Raw genomic sequence first — 10,195 nt, forward strand, 5'->3', positions numbered from 1 at the left:
ATCTTAGGAATGTATGACTAGGATTACCGGCGCTTGCTCAGGAACTCTCGGTGGTTTGGAATCTCCACATACTTGGATTACCAGGTAAGACAATGAGTTAGGACATAGAGATTAGTGTAGTGGCGCCCATGTATATTATTTTGTATATTATGCAAAAAACCAAGACTAGGGTTATTACGTTAGGTTTAGCTATTTTGTGGTATAGGGTTATTACTCTAGAATGTATGTGAATGTGAATACAATAATGTATTATATATGTTGATATAAAGTGTTATGCGGTTAAGATATAACAAGGTTAGACTCGATATCCTAAACTGAGATAAACCATTATAAGGCCTTATTGTAAATAAACGTGTGAGTGTAACACGTAGGTCTATGTCAAATAGATAATGAATGCAGTGACATCAATACTTAAGTGATTTTAATTGATATTCATATTGTTGTTTATATTGTCTTGTTGGGCCTTGGCTCACGGGTGCTCTATTGTGCAGGAAAGGGTAAATTAGTTGTTGATCAACCATGAGGTCGAGGGCTTTTGCGGTGTATTGTACATGTTCAGGCCAAGCTAGACCACGAGAGTTTTGTCTACTAGGGGAAAAAGTTGTAATCTCCCCTTTTGCTGCTTAGGTCGGCGTGTACTAATGAATTGTAATGTTTTAAAAAAGAAATTCACGGGATCCCAAAATACAATATGAACTTTTGGATGTTTTGTAAAGTTTATTAATTATAAGTTATTATTTTTAATTTGTATTTTTAAAGTTTAATTTTCGCTCTTGGCTCTAGTAGATTCCGGTTTAGTGGGATTAGTATATGATTAGTCGCAGTATGTGGCATTCTTATTGTTAGGGCATTACAGATGAGGTATGTCCTATTTGCAATTCTCATTTAGAAACTACTCACCATGCTTTATGGGGGTGTCTGTCTTTGGCTCAGTGTCTTAAACTCTGTGATATATCCTTGGGGGATTCTCTTGCTATTTATCATGCTTTTTATGATTTCATTCATAAGTTTCTCGATCATTTAACTGTGGCCTCTTTAGAGTTGATTTTGGTCATCATGTGGCGAATTTGGTTTAGGAAGAATAAAAATGTACATAATGATAAGGTAATTGTTCCTGATATTGTTATTTCTTGGGGTCGTGATTTCTTTGCTGATTACTAGCGGTTAAAGAAAGGTCCTAGTGAGTCTCACTCGGTTGGGACCTTGATTTCATCTCTAATTAGTTCTCCTAGTTTTGCTTGGGTGTCGCATGGGAGGATGATTTTGAAGATCAATGTTGATGCTGCTCTTGACTCCTCTAATAATAGATGTGGTTTGGGGTGGTTCGTCACTCAATTGGTGAGGTTAAGGTTCTCGTTGTTTGGCACATTTTGGGTAATTTCTCTCTTGAAGTGGTGAAAGCTTTAGCTTTAAAAAATACTATCATTCAATGCCATCTATTGGATTTTCAGAATGTAATTTTTGAATCTGATTGTTTGAATGTGTTATTGAAGTTTACTAACTAGGTTTCTTTGGCTACTTCGTTGGGTTTAGTTTTAACAGATTTCAGACATTATTTTTTTTAAATTTAACTCTACAAGTGTTTCTTTCTGTTCTAGATATTTTTTATTGCCCATACCTTAGCTAAATATGCCTTATCATAAATTATTAGTAAGGTGTGGTGACTTGATTATCCTTTTTTTATCTATGATCTCATTTTACATGAGATGAATTAATCTATTCAGTCTCCCCTCCACATTCTCTTTAAGTTTTTTGCTTGAAAGGTGGTCTCTGGGGGTTTCCTTCTATAAAAAATAATTTTAAAAATTAAAGGTGCGTTTGGTAATATTTTTTTAATTAGTTTTATATTTTCTTAATTAGAAACGTGAAAATATTTTCCAAAAATATGTTCTATAAATCTGTTTTCACTTTTCAATTTTTTATTTGAGAATCAAAATTTTAAAAGTTTTGAAAATAAAAAAAAAATCACTTTTAATTTTTTTTTAAACAGTTTTTTTTTTCTTAATCAATATTTTGGACTCCAATCCTAACCTGGACCTTAGGACCCGACCTCGGCCCCAGTTTCGAACTCGGACTACGACCTCGACCCCAAACATGAACCTAGACCCAACTTAAATAAAATCAAAAAATAAAAATAAAGATATAGAACACACTTTTGTTTTCTATTTTTAAAATTAAAAAATAAAAAAAAAAGTGGCTATATAACACATTTTTATTTTTCAAAAAAACAAAATTTTAAAAAACACAAATTTATTTTTATTTTTATGATTAAAAAATTAAAAAATAAAAGTATTACCAAACGCCTCCTAAATAATACCTATATTATTGTTAATAATAAAAATGACTGCTCGTACAATTATTACACTTCAAATTTCAACAACAATAAAAAATAGACAATTTTACATAATTGACCAAAATGAAAAAAAAAAAAAATACAATAATACTTTAACACAGAAAAATTTATTTTTACACTTTGAATTTTTTTATTTACAAAAATACCTCTCCAGTAAAAATAACAAATTGTTTTTTTTGTTGTTTTATAGTTTATTTATAGTTATATCATAGTTGTCATAAAATTGTTTTACTAGTTCTTTTTGGTTGTTTTATAGTGTATTTATAGTTGATTTCTCGTTATTTTTTAATTGTATTTTTTTTTTTTTACTTTTTGCTGACCAAAGTGTATGTTTGTAATTTTAAAATTTTACAAGTGTATTTTTATAAATAAAAACTTTAGGCCGTAAATTTATAAATAAATATAAAAAATGGTATTTATGAAAAAAAATTAAAAAATAACCATAAAAATCTATTCTATATTTATTTTGAGAAATGGTAAAGGGCACTCATAGTGACTAGTACCTTTGTGAGGTATAATATTGCTATTGGTGCAATTTAATATCAGACCTTACTTATTTTACTTTAATTAGAATATAAAAAATCGCTAATTAATTATATAACGTCATCTCATAATAATGCTAAACACATACCAATACTGATTTGTTTTGATATGTTGTCAAGTTATTCAATAAAAAATCAAAATTATTGATTATTCGAGTTTATGTTCAATATTTTCCTTACTCTTTGTTAAATAAAATTCATTGCCCTCTAAGCTTAATGTTCCTAACACATTTTTTTCTAAAAAAAAAAAACTAATTTTTGTGTGGTACAAAAATATAGATAATACAATATATCTTGTCCTCCATATAAGAATTTGATGGATGGTGATTGAATTAATATATAATTTTTAAAATAATAATAATAGTAATAATAAATTGTAATTAGGTAATAAGGACATATAGAATCACAAGTAGAATGTGACCCATCCTAACCTCCAATGGTCCCAAGTTCCCAACCCAACCCCTCTTTTCTCCCATGACTCTTCATCATCTATTCTATACCCTATAATCCTTTATACCCTATGTAATATGCTTTGGAGTTCGCATTATCATTTTCTTTTTTAATGTGTGATTATGCTCCTTAATTAAAATCTAATCTCTTTAATTAGCTTGATTAAGGAGGTTTGGATGGATAGTGATGGTGATGTATTGTTTTGCTTGATGGTTATGTTAGCTTTTGTCAAAGAAAAAAGTGACTTTTTTAATAATGGAGGGTCCCAAAACCCATCCTTAAGCACAAGCATTAGCGATTAAGCAAAGATTAAGACTAATGATGCAAAGAGATAAGAGAAGGAAAGGAAAGTCTTAGTAGTGTGAGTGGTGGTAGGGCAAAGGGGTAGGATGCCCTTATCAACTCAATTCATTTTCCCACTTTCTTTTTATTTATTTATTTGTTTATTTTTAATATTATTTACATTTTTCAAATTTTAAAGTTCCCATTGCCATTAGTAATATTTTATAATTAGTTAACTTATACTAGATTAGATATCAAAGAAAGTTTTGACCAACCATAGAGACATCTCCAAGTCCAATATCTCGAAAATAATTCTATACAACAAAACCATATTGGTTTATAAAAATGAAAGACTTTTTTTAATTAAATTAAAAAAGGAAAATAATGAATGAAAGTAATATAGTTTTTATAGCCAAGATGGTCCCAAAAACCGCGTTTAATACCAAATTGTTCATATTCACAAAGGGAAGAGTCTAAAATGGACAAATGCTATTCATATTTTAGGATTAAGGCATTGGAAGTATTCTCATCTCCAAAACAAGAACTTGAAAACCTTAGTATAGTAAATAAATAATTAATTACTCATTCCATTCCACATAACAAAAAATAAAAATATTACCAATATTTATTATCATCAAATATACATAATCCCGTTGATTAAGATATAAAGGATATGACCCCCCACTTTTAATTAATTAAATAATTACTAATTCATTAATAATAATGGCTTAAAAACCATACTAAGAGAGGTTAAGGGTCAATGGTTGTATATTATAGGATATCTAAAAGGGAACCCTTTCTCTTTTTTTTTTCCTCTCTCTTTCTCTCTCTCCTCACCGTTCTCTTTCTCTTCTTCTCACTCATCATCACAGTCTTAACGGAGAAGTTGAGCTGACCGTTCATCCTCTTAACGGCGTAACGGAGTTTTCAAACCCGAAACGCCGTTTTCATAACTCATTCGGTCACGTGCCATCCAAACCATTAATTATAATAATATTTTAATTTTTTTATAATATTAGTAGTAATAATCTCATCTATTTTTTCTTTTTAATGGCTTTGGAGCTCAGCTTACCTACGAACCCCGTTGACACCGAGGCTGACGGTGTCACTAACGGCGTCGAAGCCCGGCCTTCCTCCACTGACGGCGGAGATGACGGAAGCAGAGCCCCCAGACTCCCCCGCTGGACTCGCCAAGAAATTCTCGTCCTCATACAGGGAAAGCGGGTCGCCGAGAGCAAAGTCCGCAGAATCCGAACTGCAGGAACCGCTTTCGGGTCGGGCCAGGTGGAGCCGAAGTGGGCTTCGGTTTCTTCGTATTGCAGGATGCACGGGGTCAACCGGGGCCCTGTTCAGTGCCGGAAACGGTGGAGCAATTTGGCCGGCGATTATAAGAAGATTAAGGAGTGGGAATTGCAGAGGAAAGACGCGTCGGACTCTTTCTGGGCTATGAGGAACGACTTGAGACGCGAGAGGAAGTTACCGGGTTTTTTCGATAAGGAGGTTTACGATATTTTGGATGCCGGGTCGGGTAGCGGAATCGGTCAGCAAACCTCTCTGGTTGTGGCTCCGCCGCCGGCGGAGGAGGTAGAGAAGGACGCCACCGCTGAGGAGCCGGAGGAAAACACAGTCATGTTCGATAGTCGCCGTGGGGTTACTGCTGAGGATGGCATGTTCTCGGATTTCGAGCAGGAGGAATCCGGTCGGAGCTCGGAGAAAGAAGCAGCAGCGACGATGGCGGCGGCCAAGGAAGCCCCTCCGGCGGCTTCTATAGGGATTCCTGCTGTGCCAATATCAGGTAAGTAATTTATCTTGGGAAAGGCATGAATAAAGATGTGATTTTTTTAACTGGAGCTAGTTTTACATACATTTTTATAAAGTGCATTTTGGTTTGGGTTTGTTTATTGTGGTAAATCTTTGAGTGGAAGATTCTTTTGAGTATATTTCACAGGTCTGCCTAGTCTACGGTATCTGACTGGATTTAAAGTGAGATTTTTGTGATGTAAACAGTAGCAGTGATCTTTGTCTGGGTTTTTTTTTCTGGATTCAAAGGGTTATTGTAATAGTATAGTGAAGAAGAGTGGACATGGGATGGTGGTAGGATCCTGTGTTTGGTGATGTGATGACTGACAAGAAGTTTTATTTCTTTTAGCTATGCTAGAACGATAATTGTCTGTGATGCTGTCTTTTGTGAGTTGTGAATACTTTTATTGTTATTATTATTATTATTATTATTAGTGGACATGTTCTGAAACAAATAACAACATTGCCAACTGACAAGGAACCATATTCTATAAAACTACCTGAGATTCCATGCCCTTTTGTCAACCTTTTGAGTAAGAGAGTCTCTTTTGAGGCCATATCTTATCCAGTTTTCTCTTCCTTAAAACATTTTTCTCCAGAAATTTGGGAACTCGGTTTTAGAGTTTTAGTACACAACACAATGGCTTTTGCATGAAATGAATAATGTACGAGAGTTGTTTCTATGGACCTAATTGTCTATATTCTGTTCTCTTGTCTCCCCCCCTCTATCTCTCTCTCTCTCTCTCTCTCTCTCTCTCTCTCTCTCTCTCTCTCTCTCTCTCTCCACACTAATGTAATGTATTTTTTTGAGTTCCAACAAATTTCAACTTGTGTATCGGAAGTATTATCTTTTAATTTGTAAAAAAGACCCCCTTTGGAATTCTGATTTAGAGAATTCAATCTAAATGTGATCTTTCTCTTGTTAAAAGAAGTGTTTTGTGAATCAGCAGGTGGGGCAGCTAACGAGAAACTGCCAACGTCAAATCCCGAAATTGGTGCTACATCTCATGAAGGAAGGAAGCGAAGACGATTAGCATTCGAGGGGGACGAAGAAACCAGTTTACAGAATCAGTTGATTGATGTGTTGGAGAGGAATGGTAAGGCAGTGGCTTCCCACCTTGATGCTCAGAACACTCATTTCCAACTCGACCGAGAACAGAGGAAAAACCATTCTGATAGCTTAGTAGCTGTTCTTAACAAGCTTGCAGATGCATTGGTTAGAATCTCTGAGAAGTTGTAGTTGCAGCAGTCAGAATCTCTGAGAAGTTGTAGTGTACATAACACAAGCTCACCATTTCTCTCCGAGGTGAGTGAATTCTAGTAAGGGCATTCACATTTCTTCTAGTCTTCTTCTTTTACAATATATTTTTTTATTTATATTACATGTCACCTTCTGTGGCATATTATCACCATGATAGTGTCCATACACAGATACTGATTTTTGCAAGTTATAAAAGGGTTTACCAATGACCACATTTCTTCCGTTAATATGTCACCACAGTCGATAGAGAAGTTTCCTTTGTATGCCTATGCGATTGCACAGGCTATTGACAATATATTTTGATAAGGCGACTGATACAGTTTCTTGGCCAAATTCATTGCTTTCTTAAAAAGACTTAATAATTCATTTTTGTCATCTTCTCTCTTCCCCGACTTATGTATAGTATTGTATACATACTAATCGTGTGTGTGTGTGTGTAAGAGAGAGAGAGAGAGAGGTAACCGTAGCGTGGGGCCTCTTTTCTTTCAAACTGTTTAAGTATTTCATAATCACCAAAGATCTTTAAGCGTTGAAGTTATAATGTCATAAAGATTTTATGGGCCAGTTATGTCTGGTGTGGTGGTGAGACAATCTAAATGGGCATATTTAAATTGTGAATGCATGTATATTCTATAACGACTTAAATTGGAAGGTAAGGTAATGTAGGGCTTCTCCTTTTCTCGCCCAATTTACTCAAGGATTGAGCTTATTCAACAAACCTTTTCAGTCTTTATTCTTTTCTTCAAAGCAACTGGAGTAGTAAAGGATGTTTTTTTTTTGTAATAAATATTAGAAGACAAAATCGTGGTCTAAGAATAGTAGCAACAGAACGACCGAGCCATTATTGTCACCATATTTAACAAGAAACATATTTCAACGATTGTATATATTTCAACAAACTTGTTGGGTCAACAAGCAGAGGTATTTTTATACATAACCGTTTAATGATCCAATAAGTAAAGCTCGCTGACATTGTTTAATATAAAATTGAAAAAAGTTGCTGAGCAACATGTAACATGCTTCATTCACCCAACCCAGCAAGCAGTATTTTTCTTATCAAGTATCAGTCATCTGACCTTGACATTTTTCGATACCTACGACCTGCGTTTTGGGTTGCAATGCCTTCATCTGCAGCCTTTATTTCAGTCTCATCATCATCATCATCCTCGACTCCACTATTTACACTTTGGACTTCTGCTAATGCAATGCCAACTGGGAATTCAATTTGTTTGTCACCTTCCTTGTGTTTCACTTCATTGTTGTCAATTTCTATGTCTCTACTATCACCACTAGTCTTTTTTTTCTTTGGAATAAAAGTCACAGAATTTGGAAGATCAGCTACACCACCAGCACTCTCCATATTTGACCCTGATTCTCTATTCAAACTTTCAACCTCATTATCATTAACTTCACTAGTTGAAGCAAAGCTATAACATCTGTACTTAGAGGGGTTTACTAAATAGTCAGGTACTCCACCACAAGACTTGTTGTTGTTGCTCACTGCTGCATTTTTCGGAAATGACTCTTCTTTGCATTCATTTTCGAACCCAACGTCGAACCTGACCCGTTTGCGTGACTTCAAAGCTTCCTCGTGCTCTTTTCTTTTCAAAATAGAGTTCGGCATAGCTTCAATTTTGGTACACTTTGCATTTGGGTCTGAGACTGAGACCTGCATATCTACAGAAGAAGCCAGACTAGAACTAGGGGTTTTGGATTCAGTTTCAGCTTCATCTTCTTTCAGCCTAAGCTTGGCAGCTAGGTGATTGGCTCGTGGGTCCTTTTTGATACCAAGCACATTGTCGGAATTCAAATAAGACCCAGTTTCAGTAACATCTTTCATATACAAGCGATCCCCAACACCTTCTCTTCCTGAAGCTACTTTGTCAAACTCATCTTCCTCTTCCTGAACCCATTTTCAACAGTTCAAATATAATTTAAATCAGAACCCATATATGATAATCACGTTGAAACTAATCAAATGCAACTGCTTCCTTGCATATATCCGTTACAACTAAATAAACAAATTGCGATATTTCTTTAATTCATAATTCATATGATCATCTAAAAATAATGGAAATTTTAATTCAAAATCTAAAGAAAAACTCACCTCGTAGTCGAGGGTTCGGTCCATGCCAATAGAGGATCTGATATTCCATTTTTCTTGACCAACATCTGATTTTTCGTCCCCTTCTTCATCAGCGTCATCGATTCCCTCCCGATCGTCCTCAAAGTTTCTTCGGCGCAAAGCTCCCCGATCTTTCTTCAAAAACGAGTCGAAAGACGAAGAACAAGGCATTTCGTCTCTACCGGAGGTATCAGCACAGCGCCTCCACTCTTTACGCTCGACCTCATCGCCGGTGATGGACCAGGGAGACGACTGAAGAGATGAAGAAGAGGACCGCACTGAGGCGAGCGATCCGAACACCTTGTTCACTCGGGCTCGAAAGCTTTCATCCATGGAGTTTGGAGGATTGTACTGTATACCTTGTTAGGGGAAGCAGCAGCACAATCTAGCATATCTCACCGCCTCGCCATCTCTTTCTTAGTATCTGGATATTGGGCCACACATATTGGGCTCGTTATTTGGACATTTTGTCCATTATGAAGAGTGGGCCTATTATTGGGCCTAAAGAGAATGTGATGGCTTCTTTGGATTCCCCCTAAAATAAAGGGACATTGATACAGCTTTAGGCTTAATAATACATGGACAATATAGTCAGTATGTCTTGGCCATTGCTTCTGACTTCTGAATTGAAATGGACCTTAAGTACCTCATTGCATAAATTCAATATTATTCTTTATTTCCTTGTTTTTACACATTTAAATGATCTTTCTTAATCTTTGACAGTGGGTGCATGTCAAACGGGACCAATTTAGCACAAGTTATAAGTGTGTTTTCACTATAGGTCTTATTCAAAATATTGATAGCTATACAGAAGAGTTGTCCTTTGTTTGGAAAGTATTAAGTATTGACTGTATGATATCATAAACCATTACAATTGTTGATGAAGTAATGATATGTACATATATATATATACGCCGAATGATTGGTTCAAAATCAACTATGACGTTAAGGTTGGTAGTGACTCAATGTGTGTGGGCTTTGGAGAAAAATCATAAGGAGTCGATTTTGTGGGTGGCTAACAACATTCTTAATTTCTCTGATATTTTCATTGGAGAAGCTACAGCTTGTTTGTTAGCTCAGGAGTCAGCGACTCGTAGGAAGCATTCGTTTGTGATCATTGAAAGCGATTATAAGACGGTGATCAACACGCTAAAGGGAACTACTTCTATTTGGGGTATTGAGAATTATGTGCTTCAATGTAAAATGCTCTCAAACCTTTTGATTAGTTGTAATTTTTTGTTTATTTCAAGACTATGTAACTTTGCTTCCCATAATGTGGCTAAATGGGCTTTTGTCGGCAAGGTGACTGGTATGGTAGATCCGTCTTCCATACCGGATAACTTGTATTGTAATAAACATGAGGTCTAACTTCTTTTACCTCA

At 35.3% G+C, this 10,195-nt stretch overlaps 2 protein-coding genes across 3 annotated transcripts; one reads left to right on the top strand and one right to left on the bottom strand.

The window, feature by feature from the left end:
- Positions 1 to 4,368: 4,368 nt before the first annotated feature.
- Positions 4,369 to 7,032, top strand: LOC133036673 (trihelix transcription factor ASR3). Of its 2 annotated transcripts, none has more exons than XM_061113308.1 (2): positions 4,369 to 5,422; positions 6,375 to 7,032. In XM_061113308.1, exons 1-2 carry the CDS (start codon positions 4,678 to 4,680, stop codon positions 6,665 to 6,667), a joined length of 1,038 nt encoding a protein of 345 aa, XP_060969291.1. In that variant the 5' UTR covers positions 4,369 to 4,677; the 3' UTR covers positions 6,668 to 7,032. The 2 variants fall into 2 exon arrangements, with proteins under 2 accessions (XP_060969291.1, XP_060969292.1); XM_061113309.1 differs by having other exon boundaries at positions 4,376 to 5,422; positions 6,378 to 7,032.
- Positions 7,033 to 7,543: 511 nt separating this feature from the next.
- LOC133036672 (uncharacterized) lies at positions 7,544 to 9,423 on the bottom strand. The gene is made up of 2 exons (XM_061113307.1): positions 8,796 to 9,423; positions 7,544 to 8,591 (listed from the first exon to the last, which is right to left on the bottom strand). The coding sequence occupies exons 1-2, from the start codon at positions 9,144 to 9,146 to the stop codon at positions 7,752 to 7,754; spliced, it is 1,191 nt and encodes a 396-aa protein (XP_060969290.1). The 5' UTR covers positions 9,147 to 9,423; the 3' UTR covers positions 7,544 to 7,751.
- Positions 9,424 to 10,195: the final 772 nt, after the last annotated feature.

Source organism: Cannabis sativa, chromosome 4 (genome assembly GCF_029168945.1).
Source record: "Cannabis sativa cultivar Pink pepper isolate KNU-18-1 chromosome 4, ASM2916894v1, whole genome shotgun sequence".
Taxonomy (NCBI): Eukaryota; Viridiplantae; Streptophyta; class Magnoliopsida; order Rosales; family Cannabaceae; genus Cannabis; species Cannabis sativa.

Excerpts from the sequence above, each read along its gene's own strand:
- LOC133036673 (XM_061113308.1), top strand. The coding sequence starts at position 4,678 with ATGGCTTTGGAGCTCAGCTTACCTACGAACCCCGTTGACACCGAGGCT. Across the intron at positions 5,423-6,374 it reads TCCTGCTGTGCCAATATCAG|CAGGTGGGGCAGCTAACGAG; the intron begins GTAAGTAATTTA and ends TTTGTGAATCAG.
- LOC133036672 (XM_061113307.1), bottom strand. The coding sequence starts at position 9,146 with ATGGATGAAAGCTTTCGAGCCCGAGTGAACAAGGTGTTCGGATCGCTC. Across the intron at positions 8,592-8,795 it reads ACCGAACCCTCGACTACGAG|GAAGAGGAAGATGAGTTTGA; the intron begins GTGAGTTTTTCT and ends AAATGGGTTCAG.